At 45.9% G+C, this 19027-nt stretch overlaps 1 protein-coding gene across 1 annotated transcript; it reads right to left on the reverse strand.

Moving 5' to 3' along the window:
• Window positions 1–1641: 1641 nt before the first annotated feature.
• SNCG (synuclein gamma) lies at window positions 1642–18059 on the reverse strand. Its single transcript, XM_050305280.1, has 5 exons — window positions 17699–18059; window positions 12654–12695; window positions 11682–11809; window positions 3134–3217; window positions 1642–2022 (listed from the first exon to the last, which is right to left on the reverse strand). The coding sequence occupies exons 1-5, from the start codon at window positions 17817–17819 to the stop codon at window positions 1993–1995; spliced, it is 405 nt and encodes a 134-aa protein (XP_050161237.1). The 5' UTR covers window positions 17820–18059; the 3' UTR covers window positions 1642–1992.
• Window positions 18060–19027: the final 968 nt, after the last annotated feature.

Raw genomic sequence — 19027 nt, forward strand, 5'->3', positions numbered from 1 at the left:
GTTCCCACTCACTGTTGCAGGGTATTCGTGGGAGGAAACTGCATGTCCTGCTGTCTTCAAGACTTGTGATTGCCTGTGCAAGGTGCACAAACACTCCTCTGGGCTCTGACTGCAACAGGACTGGACTAGGCCTGGGCAGGAGCTCCAGCAGGGACGTGCCTGTCCAGCCCAGGCACAGGGCAGTGCTCACACACTCCCAAGCAGCTACGGAGCTCAGCATGGCACAGCAGTGTCCCAGCAATTATTGTTCTCTCCTGGTTTAAGCCTTTGGAACCAGAGGTGAAGCCTGCTTGAGAAATGGGCATTTGGGGAGCATCTTACTCCTCTTTTGAGATACAACCCAGCCCAGCTGCTTCCCACTCCTGCCTCCCAGACACGCCGTAGCTGGTGAAGGCACTCACCTCCTTTTTCCCCCCGGCTGGCAAAACACCTTTTTTGTACCCCCATAAAGCAAAGCTTTGGAGCAAAGGGATTTTCCTTTTTCTGTCTCTCTCTAGCAAGCACTAACAATAGACTCCAGCCTCCTGCTGCTGGGCATGAGTACCTCTTTAAGCCCTCTTACCTTGGCCTCAGTTTTAGTTATTCTGTTTAACTGGTAGATGTTTTGCAGGACATCAGAAAAGAGCATACATATATCAGATGTAGTTTCCTTTGAGGGGCCTTGTTACCTCTGCTAGGGCTCTTCTGTTCCCTTTCAGTGCTGAGATCAAACACCCACTGGGATGGAAATGCCGTGTTCTCGGCATTAATAATGCCTTACATGTATTAATGCCTGAGAAGGGCTGCTAGCACACTTGCTAGATCCTTCCATCCTACAGCAAGTCTCTCCTGCAATGTCTTCCACAGTCATCATCATTATGCAAGCTTGATGAGGAGGAATGATCTGATTTTGAAGCAGTTTAAATCTCAACAGTTTACACTGGCTTCTCCTGGATTCAGTGGGTGTTCTATCTGCAGGTAAATAAAAGAGCCCACTTTGAGACCCACACCTACTGACATGCTTTAAACTCAGCCTCATGATTTACAGCAATGAGCTTTGTAGCAACATTTTCCTGTTCTCTACATCTGTAATGTGGAAGGTCTCTGCTGCTCTCACTCCGTAGTTTAACCTGCAGATTGCTGTAACCAATACCAGCCCTGTGTTTGTGGTGCACCAGTAAATTGTCCTTTGGCAGCTGCTCTCACGCTCATGCATTTATTTCACAGCCTCCCTGCCCCTGCCAGCAGTAATGCAGCTCTGATCTCACAGGTTGGCTGGTACCCATCACATTCTGTAATTACCTTCTAGCAGCTTGTTGCACCCAGATGTCAGGATAGAGTTTTCAAGCTCTGTAGTGAGCAGAATAAACTGAGCTCAACCTCACTTTCACATTCCTTTAAAAAGCCTCCTCTTGTCCAATATTTTCCCCCCTCACTTTAAACACAAGTATTTAAATAGTGAAATATCTGTTTTTCAGCCCTGAAAGACTGAAAGTATTGGCCTACCTCAGAAACACAATTTTTCACAATCCTCCATCTTTTTAAGGCCCTTACAGTTTTGAGATCCTTGTATCTTGACACTGCACTGTTACAGGAAGAGTGCACCAGTTCAGAAGTGCCCACATCTAAAACGTGCAAATAAAACTGACAAAACAAAAAACGTGTTCCAACACTTTTTTATTAGTTAAAAAAAAAATATTTCCACAATACCTAGAGATCCCAAGTGCCAGTGCAGATGGACGAGAGACACAGACCAGTGAGCCCAACCAAAAGATGCAAAGCAAGTGGGTTGGGAAGGCAGGAGGAAGGTGGGGAAGGACACACCCCGGTACACACCTGCACTTTACTTACAGAGGAGTCTGGTTCACGTATATTGTACAACTGTTTTTGAGGCAAGTGAAGGACTACAAAGCTGAATGTAGTTAGTCTACGGACAGTGGGATTTTCCTGTTGTAGTGTCAGCTAATATTTCCATGTATGCTCTTGGAATGGTCTCTTTTGAGCTGGGATTCCCTAACTTGATGGATCGCCTTCAATTTCACCCTGTGAGAGAAGACAGGTAGGAAAATAGTTAAATATTTCCAGTGGAAAACACATATAAATAAAATTAAGAGAAAAATCAATGCTAATTGTCACCACGCACACAAAAAAGCTACAAAACAACGAGGACCACACGTGGTGCAGAAAATAAATGAAATATCCATTCATTCTGGAAACCAGACACACTCCCACTGTAACCCAGACCTCCAGGGAAAACGAGGGTGTGAGTTCACAGATGGTGGATGTCGAGCTAATGTGGGGCCGGGCTGGCACCAGCAGGAGTGTCCTGCTTTCTGCTGCTGGGTCTGCTCCTGCAGTCTGACATGAGCACTGGTGCAGCCGTGGAGTCAGTCAGATCAGCAGGGCTCTTTTCGGGGACTGGCAGCAGGGGTGATGGCTGGCAGAGGTGGAAGCTGAGACCACAAAAATAGTCTGAGTTTTGGAAAAGCTGAAAAATGTGGGTTTTGGGTGCATGCAGTACTTGTGGAGTGGGCAGACAAAGGCCTTAGGACTGAAATCATAAAGGAAATACCATGTGAGAAGCATTTGCCCCTTTAAAGCATCCTTCTTGGACAATAAGTTATTCTTGTTCAAGAGCTGAAAGTGGCCCCAAGAGCTGACATTTGACCCAGGGCTTCAAAAGGACATTGAAGGTAGAACAGATCAAAAATTAAAAGAACTAATTTAAATGTAGAAAAATCTACAGAAAAATCTAACTTTTTATCTAAAGCTCTTCTAAAGCATGGCTGCAACCTCGAAAAAGCTCTTTCATTTCACGACAAAACCAAAAGACAGCATTAACTATTATATGTGCACCCACAAAATCAACCCAAATCAGGCAGCAGTTTACACTCTGTCCAGTCTGTCACTCATAAAAAATTGTTGGTCCCAAAAGAAAAAAAAAGGAAGTGGCAAAAGCGAGAACTGATGAGCTCAGGTTTTTGCCAAATAACTCAGGAAGGTGGGAATACTGATGAGAACCTCACAGGGCAGATCCATAACCACAGGATGCAAAGGGGAATTCTCTGGGGGGGTGGGGGAAGCAGCACCCAGAAAGAGCCCGTGTGTGGCCCCCAGAGCCCGTGGGCAGGCAGGGCCCTGGCACCCCCCTTACCTCTGCACCGCCTGTGCCCGGCGCCGGGGCCCCCTCTCCGGCCACCCGGGGCTGCTCCGGCGGCTGCGGCGCTGCCAGGTCCTCCTGCCAAGTCACAAGCAAGATGTTTGTCCTTGCTGCCACATGCAGAGTCATCGCCCTAATCTTAGACAGGCCCTTCGAGCAGACTGAGCGACAGTAACTGCGCGTTACACACCCAAACAAAACACCGGCTTTAATATTGCTTTTGTTGTTTAATACCCACTGATGTTGTGCAGATTGTTGGAGTAGACATCTATAAAAAAGCAATTCATTTTCCTACCACCTGGTTTAGGGTCTTTTTCATACAGAAAATCAGTTATTTTTCTGTCACTGAGACCAGAGTTTTGACTCTTTCAGTGTGAAGAAATTTGTGAGGAACAAATAAATTTACCTACAGTAAGACTTCACCAAACCTTTCCCCACATTATCTTACTTGCCCTAAGCACTCATTGCATAGACTAAAACTAATTTAAGATACAGCAGTACTGTGGTGGTGTTAATGTCATGCTTCAGATGAATGTCATTATCAAAGGATTTGTGTTTGAGTCTGAGTATTTACATAGGTATTTTTGGCTCTTTTAGCTACCTGCCTGCATCTTTCAGCTTCCTTTCTAGCCCAAAAGGAAGAGAAAAGGTTGTATTACCAGGCAATTACTTTAAGCACAATTTGGCCACATGGGAAGAGAAGACAAAACTCTGACCATACAGGATGTGCACAGTGGATGGACAGAAAGCAGAAGTGCCCCTGTGTGGAATCAGTCAGTGAGAGCAGGGGGAAGCAGAAATAGAAGGATCTCTATAGCCCAGCCCCAAATCACCAGGCAACTCAAAATTACAAAGCTTCTCTGTTCCCTTTGAGCACACATGCCCAGCAGTTTCCCTGAATTACTCTTTTCCCAGGCGTAGCCAGGGCTAACACAGAGGGAACCAGAGACACACATATTACATAAAGGGAAAGTCAGTTTTGCATGCAGGGCAGAGTTATCATTTGAATTTTAAAATTTTGAAACACAGAGCCACCCCCTTCCCTGGTGCTGCTGTTGATGCAGTACAAATCAAATGCCCCTGCCAAACCTCCTGTAAACAGAACTTCATGCTCTGTGTGTCTGGAGAACTCCACTCTTAATTTTGACACATGCCCTTTTTTCCTGTTCAGTCACAACTGTTCTCATCGTTAGGAGAGCACTCCTGCTGCTTTTGGGAGTGAATTATGGAAGAAGAGGTGATATGAAATAAAAAGGGAAAAATAGACAGTTACATAGATACAAGGTAGAGCCCATGAAAATTTAAGCTGGAAATTGGACGTCAGGTCCATTTGTGGCAGGAAGGAGAGCCAGGAGATGGAAGCACTGCAAGCTGCTTGTCTTACCTATGGGCTTCCTGCTCTCCATGTAAGCTACCATGAGATCAATCCACCAAAACCAGAAAATAGCCAAAATATGAGCTGCAGTACTGATGTCTGTCACAGCTGCAGACATTCCCTTCACCTCCCTGCTGAGACTAGAGTTGATTAGTTTGTTTATGGAGAGCACCACGCACTGGGGTGTCTCCAGATGAGAAGCACAGTGAGACTACCCTTTCCTAAGGACTGTGCCCTTAATTTGCACTGCATTGTTGGCTTGAGATGTTTTAAGTAAGCCCAGGTAAGTTAATGACATCAAACTGTGCACATCATGGAAGCCAGGCTCTCCCAGCACAGCAGGGACCGCGGCTGTTGCGGAGAGGCCACTGCTCCGATGGAGCCACTCAGCACAGCCTTTCAGAGATGCAACTCCCCTGCAGTCAGCAAACAGCTCACTACTCTGAATTTATGCAGGCTCATCCAGCCTCAGGATCCAGCCTGTGGCTTGAAAAGACTTCACGTGCATATAAAAAGGACTATGCCTTATAACTCAACAGCGTGCGTTAGGCCAAAGCAGGTGAATAGCCTCAAATGGTACTCTGAAGCTTTACAAGCAGGTTTTTTGACTGTGAGGTGGAAAGGAAAGAAATCTGCAGTGCAACCCGCTGACAGCAGCTGCAACAGCAGGTGTCTCGTAGGTGTTTTGCAGGTGGAGTTACCAGCTGCTGTGTGAAATCATGAAGGTCAGTCAAAGGCGACCGCCTGAGGTGCTGAGCTGCGCTGGGAAAACCAGAGGACAGCTCACAGAAACACAAGGAAAAGTGCAGTGCACTCCGTCATTCTACAGGGTATGACCACTTACTGCTCCTGTGGGCAGGGAGCTCAGCTGTGCTAGACGTGGACAGAGTCATGGAAAAGGGATACCTTTCCCAGGACCAGCCTCAGGACACTGCATCCAAGAGCGACAGATGGGCTGAAGAATCCTCGTTCAGCTACTGTGCTGCTTGTTATATCCCTTAAATCGTGCTCTCCTTGCCAAGACTCTGCTCCAGAAGGATAAAAATCAACTGTCTATTTTTAGAAAGGGAAACGACCATGCTTCTGGATAGTACTTCTAAACTTTGGTGGAGGAACCAGCACAATTGCAGGATGAAGAGGTGTCAGGCCATGTTAGGGATGTCGCCTCACAGCCTTTTTCTCACGCGCTTCCCACCCTGCCCAGAATAGCGATCCCGAGATGAGGAAGGGCTGCATTCTTCAGCTGGGTGTTAGCTGGCTGGGGATTGCAGTGACTGCTCAGGAACACAGAGGAGCACCATGTGATGGAAGGGTCTTCACTTTGGACAAAGAGCCAGAGATCCCTGGGTACGAGCTCCAGCTCTAACGCTGACCCACAGCACAACGCTGGGCAAGGGTGAAAATGCAGCTTCTCTGGGGGACAGCAAGAGTTTTGCCATTCCTTTCACTGTTCATCTGCTCATTAAAAGGGCTAAGATTTTCTGAGGGAAAGGCATGTTGGAACCATGAAGCAATTAGTAATGGTCCATCCACCTGCTCTTAAAGGGAAAGAAGATTTCATCTCCTCAGAAGTTATGCCTGGCCTTAGAATAAGTATTTTAAATGAAAAAAAAATCAGTTTGCTATGGGCTGTTTTCTTCTATTTTTGGGGGAGAAGCTGAATCCTTTTTGCTAGTGAAGAGTGAAAAATCAAGGACTTATAGTTAAGTGAAGGACTTTTTAATTAAGGTTATAATAGTTAAGTGAAACAAAAGACCTTAGAATTTCTTACAGGAATATCACACAATTTTAAAAATATTTTAAGAATAGAAAAATATATTCCTATATAAAATGTATACACTATAGAAGATTTATATATATAAAAAACAATATTTCATTAAGGTTATGAAACATAGGTACGTTCAGCTGTCACTAATGAAAAACTCAACAAATTAGGATCTACCATTTATAAAAATATTCCTGTGTAATGTTAAGAGATCTTAAATACACTATACTACAGGCTTCTGAGTTCAGATATTTTAATAGTTTTTAAACTGATTTGAAAACCCAGAAATAGTGAAAAATAATTAATTGTATTTTGATTTTTCAGATTTCTTTTTTTCCCCAGGTTCTATGAAATTCCCTTTTTCAGCGTAGCAATTGGATTGTATGTTCCAAGTCCATATATAAAATGGAATTTACATTTTTATCTATATTACGTTGTAAGCCAGTGGGGCTTTTTTGCTGTTCCCAAAAATTCGGACAAAAACAACGCTATTAGTATTATCTTCCTTATATAACATCCAATATTGGATGCTGGAATATGACTCATTAAAATATCAAAAAAATTCAGTGATGAGCAAGATTTCATTATTATTATTATTATTATTTTTGTTATTATTATGCTGTAAAGCCAGAGAGGTTCACTGGCAGCCCCATCTGCTACAAATTTAACAGCCCTCAATGGGACATCAATTGCATAAGGCAGAGAGGTTCAGCCTCCTGTGGTGCTCCTGACCTTGGGCGTTGGAGCAAACACAATGGTTCTTGGCAGTCTCCCCACACCACTCCCTCGTAAACCCTCAGGCAACCTGACAGGTCCTATGGACAGGCTGTGCTGTGCAGGTTTCAGGCTGAATGTGCTTGGAGTGATGCTGACAGCTCCAAGAGATCAACCCGTGACTAGAGCGGACCCACCAAGAGGACAGACAGACGGGCACACAGGAGTCCTGTCTTACCCTGCAAATCCAGACAGACTCTTAGGAGGGCTTTGTTTTCATCCAGCTCACACAGCCAGACTCTCTTGACACTTTCCTGGGACTGCTTATAGAAATAATACACATTTAACAATGTATCCTACAGGATTGCTGCGGCACAGCCTTGAGCCATGAGGCAAACACATGGTCTTGTAGATTTTAAGGCTTCACCAGTGCCAGTAACTCAGCTATTTTTCATGGGAAAATGTATGCCTGGATGCACTAATGAGAACTGAGAAGGAAGCACAGAAAAAGTACCTGGAGGCAGAATACCCTGTTCCACACTGCTTTTGCAGTCTCCCCTGCTCCATGAGATGTGGACAGATACCGGGATGCATCACTGCACCAACCAAGTACAGAGAAGCTTGAATGTCAAGGGGAAGAGTTGCAACTACTTATTCTACCTAATTTTAAGGTAGTTTAGCTGCTGATTTCCCTGTTCCTCCTGCTCAGCAGCTCTGCCCTCGCTGGCCTCTCCACATGCCCTTGGTTTCTCTCTCCTAGTGGCACTTGCCCTACCCAAACTAACTTGAACACGGAGGTCACTCAGTTTCTGCTTCTAGTTCCTTCGGTGCGAGTGCCTTGGCCTCGGTGGCGTTGCAGGGTGTGAGTGAGCAGAACTAAGGCCGTGAGCGTTCACATCCAAAATGTGCAGCTGGTACGAGAGCGACGAGCCCCGGTGTGGGTGCGGCTCACGCAGTGATCCAGCGAGCGCACCCAGAGGATGCACATAACTGACAACTGCACCGGTAATTAATGGAGCGAAATAAAAGAAGGATCAAACCCAATTCAAAGTGACAGAGTCACGAGCTGACACGTAAACCATAAAAACTGACAGGACAAATAGATCTAAAGGGAAGATCTAGGTGGAGGGCGTAGGGAAGCATCATACTGGGGAAATTGTTCCACTCCCTGAGGGACATTTTGTGAGCGTGTGTGCGCACATGCCCTCGTTCCCAGCCACGCGGTGTCTGCATTGCAGCAAGCTCTGTGCTGCGTCATGCAGACGAAGAATTAATCCTCTTCTAAGACAGGATATGTAGTGGGTGGTTATCTCACTGGAACCTCTTAATGTCCACCCCAGGGATGGGGATGGGTGCAGAGCCACAGACAGAACACATTACTGATGGGTTTCATTCCTTTGTGGATCAGAAATATTGTAGTCAGTTTATAATCTCTTAACTTACATATTTTTTAGTTAATACTTAAAAACTCACCCAAATCATTCAATACTTTCCTGCACTCACTGAGCAGTGACCAGGTCAGTGCCAAAGCCCTATCAGGTGATGCCAACACTACTCAGGGTTGTTCTCATCTGGTACTTGGCACCCCTCCATAGGCGTAGGGTTACTCCCACCTCATTTCCTTCTGCGTGGCTCTGAGTGCTCCCACCAAGGACAGCAAGGAGCAGCAGGTTGCCAACTGCCCCATGTCCACATTTCAGTGTGCCCACATTTCAGTGCCTGCCATGATCCAACAGAGGGCTGAATTCTTTCCCATGACCCAACTCACCATGTGACACACCCACAGAACTGAACCAACCCATGGCTGCTGTCATGAGCAAAACTTAACTCAGAATCCTTCGAGTTCCCCTCTCCTGCCGCCCATGCCAGCTGTCAAACGCGCAGATTAAATGTCAACGAGCTCTCCATAATTGATATTAATACTGGGAAAGCTCAGCTGTGGACATGCCTCCTAGGCCACTTGGCTCCCCAGACCCGAGTCACCCTCCTGCACTGCTCAGTGCCAGGCACTCACACAGATCCCTGGTGCTCTGAACAACCCCTCTGTAAAGGCAGCAGGGAACAGCACTGGAGACAGCTGAAAGCCGAAATAAGGCATTAGCAACTGCTCTGTGCAATTAGAAAGGAGGACAGGATGGAACACAAAGAAGTCTCAGAACTGGATATAACAGCTCCCTCAAACTTCAAGGGCTGAAAGCCTTGTGTAGGACCCCAGGACTGCAAGATGATAATAGTAGGTATTCACTGTTTAAACGTCTAAAAGCTTTAACTTATCACTCTCAGTGTATCTTCAGTGGGTCTCCCACAGGCATTACAGTGCCTGGTGCTGCTCTTGACAGGCTCTGCATATGTCTCCATTAGCAAACTGTGCAGCACAAGAGGAGCAGATCTGGAGAAAAAGCAGCTGGTGCCGAGAGCCCAGCACAGTCCCTTTATAAACCCTTTCAGGGCCCTCCCTCAGGAGCAGCTCTGGCTCCAAGGCAATTAACCATTAGCAGTTGGGAGGCACTCGGTGTGCTCATGGAGCTCAATCTTCCGTGTCTAGCTCGATGCTAAAGTATGGTGAGTGAGCACGAATAAAAGATTTGCACTCCTAAGCTGAGCTAAACCAGTAGAATAGATGACCCCTTTTTCACAGGAACAAATATTTTTTCCTGAATTCCTTTCTCCTGTGACTTTGCCTTGTTTTTCTCCTCCTGTTTTCATTCTGCTGCCCACCTCTGCTGTTTGGCATGACACCATGATGCTGTGTCCAAAGGAGTTTCCTGGTTCCATTTAGTCTGCCCTTTGGCATGTGACACATCCTAACTTTCTATTCCTTGATTGATCTCCATTTTAACTCTAAGCAGTCAGACATCAATGGAAGATGCCAGAATGACAGTGCAAATGCTTAATGCTTTAACCCTCCAAAAACTCTCTGCAGTCTGCATAACCCAGAACCTCTACTAGGGTGAAGGAATCACTGATTTTCTAAGAGACTACCTTCACAAGGATGGAAACAGATAACATTCACTGGTTCAAGCTCTGAAATTAGCTGTAAATTGTAGTTGTCAGTCTTTGAGGTGGGGCTCTCACTTAGGAGGAAAGGGGAACAGGATTGCTGCTGCTCAGTCCTTGCCAGAGGGGAGACAGTCCAATATCTGCAGGATGGATTCCTACTGTCAGCAAATTCCTCACTCTCCTGGGTCAATCACCCTGTACCAGGTCAGCCAAAAGGTTGGAGGGGGTGTTATTGCCCCATGGAATTAGGAATCACTGTTTGCTCCTACAGCCTAACTGCTATTCCCTGTGGGAATAGAGATTAATCTTATCCCAAGGGCTTAGCAGAACTCCTGTATCTGCCCTTTTCACATGCTTTCAGGAGGACATTTTGCGTCACTGGTAGCTGCTGTTCCCCTCTTTTGTTAGGCTATTCTCCCAGGATTTATATGGAGTGTAGAAGTTTTGTTTCACATCACAATGTGTTTACGTGCAAGTCAGGAAATTAATCAGCCGACTATCTGAACAATTAAAACAATTTTGGCCAGCCTGGCTTTGCTTTGATTCCAGGTTTGGGTTTGTTGTGACTCATCTAGCTCATGTGGCTATCAACGGCAGTGAACACAGCTCTCTGAACAGGGGAAAGAGCTGGGCTTACCCAAGAGCTGCCAAGTATTAGCCCCATGTGCTGTACAAATAGTTGCTGTTTGCTACCACCCAGGGAAAGCATCTTCTCTAATGATCAACACTGCCTTCATCCAGGGAACTGTTCTGCTCCTTCACATGACCCTTAATCCCCTCACTCGAAGCAGTCCAGTTTGCCAAATTAAGCGGGAGGACAGAAGATGCCTTGTCTGCATTTGGCTGAATCTGTGCACAGTTTGGATCACATGGCCTTTATCAATAAGTGCTTGGATGTTGTCAAAACCAGCAGGAAGCAGAGCAGCAGGGTCAGGCTCTCTGCTGTGACCGAGCCGTGCCTGAATTGCTGCTGCCCTCTGCTGCCTCCGGAGCTGCCGGGGCCGAGCCTGTGCATCCCACCAGCACAGCACAGCACAGCACAGCACAGCACAGCACAGCACAGCACGGCACAGCACAGCACAGCACAGCACAGCACGGCACAGCACAGGTGTGAGGGCAAGTGCTGAGCTCCTGTGCCTTCCCACCCTGCACATCCCAGAGCTCTGACTCCATCCAGGTGCTCACTGCAGCCCAGCTGCATTTCTGCTCAAGTCCCTGGGGAAAATGCTTTTCTACATTCATAAGAAAATGAAAGGTCAGACTCCTGCCAGCAGTGGTCACTGACAGGACAAGAGGTAATGGGCACAAATTGATTAAGGTGTCCACTTGAACAGAAAAAAACATTTCTCTCTCTTCCTGTGAGGGTGGTCAAACACTGGCACTGGTTGTCCAGGGATACTGGAGAGTCTCCATCTGTGGAGATATTCAAAACTCAGCTGGACACAGTCCTCTCTCATTGGTCCCAAGGAGGCTGGACTAGATGATCTCAAGTAGACCCTTCCAAACTAAATGATTCTGTGACTATATTATGCATTATAGAATAACATGAAGTGTTATACCAAAGCAGATAACGCTGAAAGCCTTTCATTAAATAATTAAAACCATCAACTGTAAATGTTTCAAGGTATTTTAAGTGTAATCCAAAGGGGACACTTCTGTCCTGCACACCACCAAAGAAACAAACATACCTTTTTTACAACTCCTGTAGTGGCCGCGATGGTCTCTGCTCCTTCTACAGTCTTGTTTGCCACTGTATTCACGCTGGCTACTACGGCCTCTCCCACCACATTGGCCTGCTCTTTGGTCTTCTCAGCAACTGGGGTTTCAACAAAAGCAGAAAGTCAGTGAGCTAGACACTGCCAAAAGGCTGCCAAAATTCCCTGGGACAATAACATGAATGCACTGAGGTAAGAGAAGAAATTGGCCCTTGTACAGTCCTTGTTTGGATTTTTTTAGATGAGATCATGTCTGAATTTACATCATGGATGTGAGAGGTTTTATCTGATTCAAAATGCTCTTCAGAGCAGCACTGCAGCCTGTCAGTCATTGTGGGCAACTGCAGAATGAAAAATTCATTGTCAGAATGAAAAATTCACTGTCAAATACTAAGAGACAATAGTGCAATTGAGGTATTTTGCATTGCTGACTGTGCATGACCTCTTCCTGGGTACTTTCTGTTTGATTTAATACTCCTGGGTAGAAAAAAGTAATCATTATTAAATTCTCCAGGGAAAGGATCCATTTATCTCCCTTCAAGGCAGTCCATATGGCTGCTCTGCCTTGGAGTTTGGGTCCTAGAAGGAACCCTTTGGGTTCCTGATTCTGTGGCTGCCTGACAGGAGTCTCCCAAAGACCACAGTTTTGGCCCAACAGGAACTCTGCATGCTGGGCATGCACTTGACTTTGTGAAACGTCTAAATTGCTGTGAATCATCCCAGTCTGCCAAGTAACCTTTGTTGGATTTTTTTGACCTGTTCTATCCTGATGAAATATTTTCTCCCATCCATGTCCACTGCAAATGCCAGACCCTGAACCATTGCTCCCGGCAAGCATCCTCCATTCATCATCTGGAAGGTCACACGTCAGTGGTGCTGCCCACAGACCTCCCATTTGGCAAACCATCACAGATTCCCACATCTCTCTCAGGGCTGTGCTCTTACCTGAGGTCACACTTTGCACCACGCCTTCCTTGGTTTTGGTGCCTGTGAAAGGAAACACAGTCCATCAGTGCTACCTGGCTAAGAAACCCGTGGTTTCTGGGCACATACGGCTGTTTGTTCTTACCAAGTGCAGTAGGGAGCTACAGTGCTTGCTGGCACCTCCTGCTCACACACAAGCCATTTGAAGAGCCAGAAAAAGAGACCAGTTTCCCTCCCCAATAAAGTCAGTAAGTACCTTTGTGCTGGGAGTTGGAGAACTTCAACAACAAATTATCCGGAGGTGCCTAAACCTGAAAAATCTTGACTATATCATGCTGGAGTATGAAAAATTGTCCCTGGAATATTTCCAAAATTAAAAGAACAGTTAAACAGTGGCAAATCAATATTAAGCTAATTGTAAAAATGACTGTGTATTAAGTCACCTGGTAAAATCTCACCTGCTTCAGTCTCGTAAGACAAGGAGTCACATCCGTGACTCTCTCCTGCCTTTCAGCAGAATACTTGGCTGTGGCAGTCAGTTAAAATCTCATTCTGTTTTCTCAAAGACTTGCGAACCTTAAAGCTGAATTTACAGAACAACTGCCCACCTACTAACTAGATTCCCATTTGAGTGCCTCGGCTGTAAGTGCCTGCTCACAGCAGTACACAGAATGCAGATGGTTTTATCTCAAATTATGAAAGTACACCATATGTATACTTACATCGTAATTTATCTCGCTGTTCTCAAGGCAGAAAAGCTAACAGGATGTGAAGGCATTCAGTTTGCAACACAAATAGCCCTAAGGAATAATTAATCTCTGTGATTTTCCTCCACGCTTCAAGTGATCAGCTATATATTCCTTCTACCTTTATACTGCAGCAGATAAGCTAAATCATATGGTAGATGGGCAGCCCCCAAAGTAACTCGGTGCTTTACACATTGAAAAAATAAAGGATCGAACTTATCTCTGTTACAATTTAAAAAAACACGTGCCAAAACATTCCACTGGTCCCACCTCACTGTATTTTTTAAATTATCTGCACCTATACAGGCTCTCTTCAACTTTCCCATACTGATACAACAAAAGGGTTTCTGTGGCCAACCATCAAAATGATAAAAATAGAGAACCAGGCAGATCTTTGACTCCATGGTAGTGGAGCATCCATGGGTGTGGTGGGAGAAACCAGCTACAAATCACATCTCCTTCTCATTAACAACCTGAAAAGCAAAACAGGTGCAGTGCCCTGATAACAACAGATCCAGCCCAGCTCTGTTCTGCCTGACGCACGTTACATATTATTGAATGTTATTCTCGATTGTTGATTTATTTTGGTGATGGTAATTGTTGCCTGGGGCAGAACAAAACTGTTCTACTATAATATACTCTCAACATTTCACTCCACCCTCCTGAACTGTGTTGAAACTGAAGAGATGAAATCTTTGTACTTTATTATACTTGTTACTGCTGTAAACTGCAGTTCCCAGTGGTGCATGTGATACATGTGCACTGCTGTGAGCTGGATTTAATAATGATGCCTGTGATACACAAACACGTGCAGAAGCACAGCAGTGAACAGAGCAGGTGCAAGTCTCAAGCCATGAATGTGAGCTCCTGAGTGGGCCAAACACACACAGTTCAGTTCAGACACCATCCTGCTTTGGTTTCCCTCCCAGTGCCTCTCCTATGAAACACTGCCACAATACTCATCTGACATACAAGATTGTCTCATGTCAGATGCAGATGTTCAAGCTTAGCCCTTCTTTGTTGTTTTTGGTCAAAGAGCAGTTGATAGGTAAGCAAAGTAGCTGATTTGCTGCAGCTTTCCATGTGTTTCAGTTTTGCAGTAAACACACTTAGTGAGACTTCTGTCTTCTATATATTTTTTACCAGACTTTTAAGGTGACTACCTGGGCTCAGTTCTTTTACATGGGGAGGGGAGTGGGTGGGGGGCTATATTTGCTGATCAGAAATAGTTCCAGAAAGGAGGGATGCAGAGAGAAGAAAAACATCCGAATCCCTTTTGCCACGGAAGCAATGTCACTTGGGAAGAGTCCCTGCTGCAGCCTGGGGAGCGCTCGCCTCCCGTTCCCGGCCCAGCCACGCCCGATGACTCAGGCTCACATCCATTATGCACCGCATGAAACCTGACCTTCCGGCGCACGCTCCTGCCGGCACCCCGCATCTGTTGAATCAGAAAGCAATCACCTGATGCTCAGTCTCATTTCACTCATTAGTCCCTGCCTGCAGCTTCTGTACACAGAATTAAAAGTTCATGCACCCTGCCTCTTCTGAGTGCTGTGAGTCATCTGTAAGAGCTTTGGCACGTTAAGGGTAGGACTGAGGTGGTGGAACGCTGTGCAGTGGGAGAAGGTTCAGAGTGGAAAGGGATATTATGATGGGCATTAAGTCCTGCAGGAGTCACTTGGTTTAAGTAGAGTTTGGTGAGTTGGGGCTTTCCGCGACACACACGGACGAACGTCATTCTGGAAAACTAGAAGTGCATTCTTAAAGCTTACTGAATTATAGCATTAAACAGTACTAATGACCTTATACTCAATACTCTGATGCAGCTTTGCATGAAGTTAATTAATTAACTTCAGCATCACTTATCCCCTTTTTAAACCAAACAAAAAAAGAACCAGCTGCTGGATCCACGCTAACTGTGCAGGGATCCCCGGCCACTCTGGTGTACCCAGAGGCTGTTACAAGTTGGAGAGCAGACTGTGATTCAGCTAAGTGCAAAGGTGACCCACAGTAAAGGATTTATCCCTCTTTTCATGCCCCCTCTTCCCTACCCTGCCTGTTCAGGAAGCCACATGGCAGGGCAGGAGCACCCCACGCCCCGACTGCCCTGGCAGTGGCAGCACCTCGGGCCGGCCCGGCTGTGATCCGCATTGCAGTGCCAGCACAGGAGGGAGGCTTCTCCTCTCTGCCATGGCTCATGGAACCTGCTTGGACCTGAGGGGAGGGACGAGCTGACCACAGTGCCTCAATGATACTGTTTGCTCCAGGCAGGTGCCTCTGAACGAGCATTATTTTCTTCTCCTGGGCAGCAGCAAGTGAGTCACCAGAGGTGGGGGTTGTGCCCAGACACCGGGAATCCTCCTTGGAGAGTCGGCAATGAGTTAGCACAAATAATAAAAGTCAGGGAACCACTTCATCCATCCTAGGCTATGGGGATTTTCCTCCCTTTCCTGATGTTCTGAAAAGACCCTCAAGGTTTGATGCAGTATTGTTTTCTCCTAGCATCCAAAAATTCAGGTTTTGTCACCTAATGCTCTAGATGAAGCTGCTGGGATAGGGCTCTGCAAGGGAAGGAGCAGGGAAAGAACAGTTCAGGTCTGAGATTTACCCTTCACATGGCACGGGTGAAAAAAGGCAGTGTGAACAACATACTAATCATTCCGGTTTTAGCAGATATACCATGCCTCCACCTTCCCTGGTAGTTGAAAAAACTAATTTTCTGAGCTAATCAGCATCTGGCCTTGACTTTTCCTGCCTGTGAAACACTGAATTTTCCCCAAAGGGCTGAGCTTCCCCTAGCATGCAACAGGAACTGAATCAGCCCAAGGCAAAGCCCTGTGCAGTGCATGACAGGGCAGGAACCGGCACTATACCAACAATCCAAACCAAACCAAACCAATAAAAGGAGAAAATAGTTAATATTCACCTTGATCCTTATCTGATCCTCATTCAGAGATTAAGGTTTTAAGGCTTTTTAGTTTTAGGCTTGTAGAAAACTTTATTGAAAGGTCAGAATCTCATAAAGAGACTCTTTACCTGAAAAGCAGGTCACAGTATGGGGGTGTACAATGTGAGGAATTATGTATAAAAACTCTGAATAACCCCGACATGACTCCAATCTGGAAGCAGGTGGAGCAATAGTGATGCCACAATGTGACATCCATACGTGACATTTCACTGGCTGGTGTTTCAGTTACTGTAGTTAGTTTAATTGTTTATAGGGATGCTGCTTACCTTTTTTCTTGTGAGGCAGCTTCAAACTGAAATGTGAACTTCATTTCCAGCATGCCAATAGTTAAGTATTTAAAAATTCAGGATGAAGACATTACCAGACCTGCTACACACAAATTTTATATTCATTTATAATGTACAAATATATGTCTGAAGCAATTGTCAATTGAGCTGTTTTAAATATAGTAACTAAGTATAGCTGTGGATGTTGAAGTATGATAGCAGGAAGAATGTGCATGTAAACATTCCAACTAAAATAAACCTTCTTTTCCACATCTAGCAAAAACAAAAAGCTGTGTGAAACACAGTAATCAGCAGCAAGGTAATCAGTCTTGGGAACCTAAGACTCTGTAGATTTTGTATTATCTGGAATATCTGACCATCCAGCCATATAATTGCATTTGCTAGATAATGAAGGTAGTGGGTTTCGAGGGTGACCTTGAAAGGAGAGGTTCTGAAACAGCCCATTAACTGTGAGAGAGGTCTCTAGACAGGACACCAGGCGTGCTGTTTCCCAGATCCTATTCTTTGGGAAAAAGGAATTTGGGCGTCTCTTGTAAAGCAAGATTAATGTGTGCACGGGCAACGAAATAGGTGGGTGAAGAAGAGATGGATTTCAGGATAAAACTGTTTGTTTGTGGGGAAACAGATGCATCCTGCAATCCCCTCTTGCTAACACTGCTGGCTCCTCTCAGGGACCTCCTCAGCATGTCTCAGTGTGGAGGTGAGGTGGAGACCAGCAGTGCTCAGATGCTTGGAGAGTGTCTGACTCACCCTGCAAACAATCAGTGACTGGTCTAACAGAAACCTTACACCTGAGCATCTGCTCCTTAACATTACATTCATTCTGTCTCCCCTATGGTAGTGATCCTTTCTGTGTCTAATTTACAACTGGGGAAACTGAGGCACGGGGAGGCTGTGGCGCCCCATGTTTACAAAGCAACTCCGCTTGGGGCTGAGGATGTGATCCAGACCTCCCTGCTGTTCACTCCCCAGCTCCAGCCATAATATAATTTCCCCAGACTTTCCCAGAGACAATCTATGCAGCTGTTCATGCTCAAAGGAAGATTCAAACTAGTTCTCTCTTACCTACATACATTACCCCTTCTTTAGTCTTCTCCGCAGCCTCTGTCACTCCCTGCTTGGTCTTTTCTGCAGCAGCCACCACACCTTCTTTAGCGATGGAGAAACCTTTCTTAAAGACATCCATTCTCGTTGCTTGTCAAGGTATTATCTGGGATGATCTGAACGGGGGACGGCAGCAAAAAGCACCTCAAGGCTGGCACCGTGAGCTGCAGCCTTACCCTCGGCAGATACTCTGTTCCTCTGCCAGGCTCTGCCTTTGCTCTCCCTCCTCCCAGTCACTGGATGAAGGCAGTGTGGCAAACCTCACAGCCCTCGCTGGCTCTTATTGATGAAGTGTGCTGCAGTGTAGCCAATGCCTGTGTGCAGCTGATACTGAAATATTAATGATATGGATCTGCTTGGGAAGCTTTAAGAAGGGAGGGGGAGAGGAGGACGACGACAGCAGTAGGTGAGGGACTGACTGGAAAATTTCCAGACAGATTGAGCTTTTAAAACATGCTGCAATGCTCTCACTCAAGGATGCTCTCATGTGAAGAGGGAGACTTTTTGTCTGGAGAGCTGAGTTCCTGAAAGGGCATCTCTCTGAGGCTGCAGCAGGAGCCAAATGCCAGCTCTCCTGGCTCCCTAGAGGGTGGAGAGCACGTAAACCTGATACCATTTGTGGCAAACAAACAGGCTCAAAGTTTTGTGGTCTGGCAGTTACCAGAACCCACCCGGCACAAAATGGCAACAACAACATTATTTCTAGTAAATACTGAGAGAAAAAGGGAACCAGCTCAGGTGAAGGGAGCTAGAGGTCCCACTGCCACGTTTGTCAAGCCTGAAGGCATTCACTATAAATCACGGGCTTTGCTCAGCTGTACATCCCATTACAACGGTTCATTTCTGAAAAAATCAGACGCCTGTTGGGGGAAATCCTGTTTCCTATTTGTTTCTGTGAGTTGCTGTAGACAGAGCTCTGCTCTGCCGCCGCGCAGCGAGATGATGTTCCACGCTGTCACTCGCGTCAGAGGCCTGTGCTGCAGAGCACAGCAGGGCAGGAACACACCCAGCACAGAACTGACTGGGGCAGTCTGACAGCTCGCACAGAGGATCCCTCCAGCCTCCAGGCATTGCTAGGAAAAGATACAAAACCACAGTAACTGATCACAGCTGGATATCCTAATGTGCTCGCAGTTAAACTCTAGTTAAGTTGTTTTCTGAAGTAGATCCTGAGTGGCCTAAGTCACCTATTGCCCCAATAGCAAACCAAAATTCAGTGCTAGCACCTGTGAAAGCAATTGCTGGTGCAGCAAGGTGATTTTTAATTAATTTAGTTTTAATAGTGCCATA

Source organism: Myiozetetes cayanensis, unplaced genomic scaffold (assembly GCF_022539395.1).
Source record: "Myiozetetes cayanensis isolate MyiCay16 unplaced genomic scaffold, myiCay2020 scf10, whole genome shotgun sequence".
NCBI lineage: Eukaryota > Metazoa > Chordata > Aves > Passeriformes > Tyrannidae > Myiozetetes > Myiozetetes cayanensis.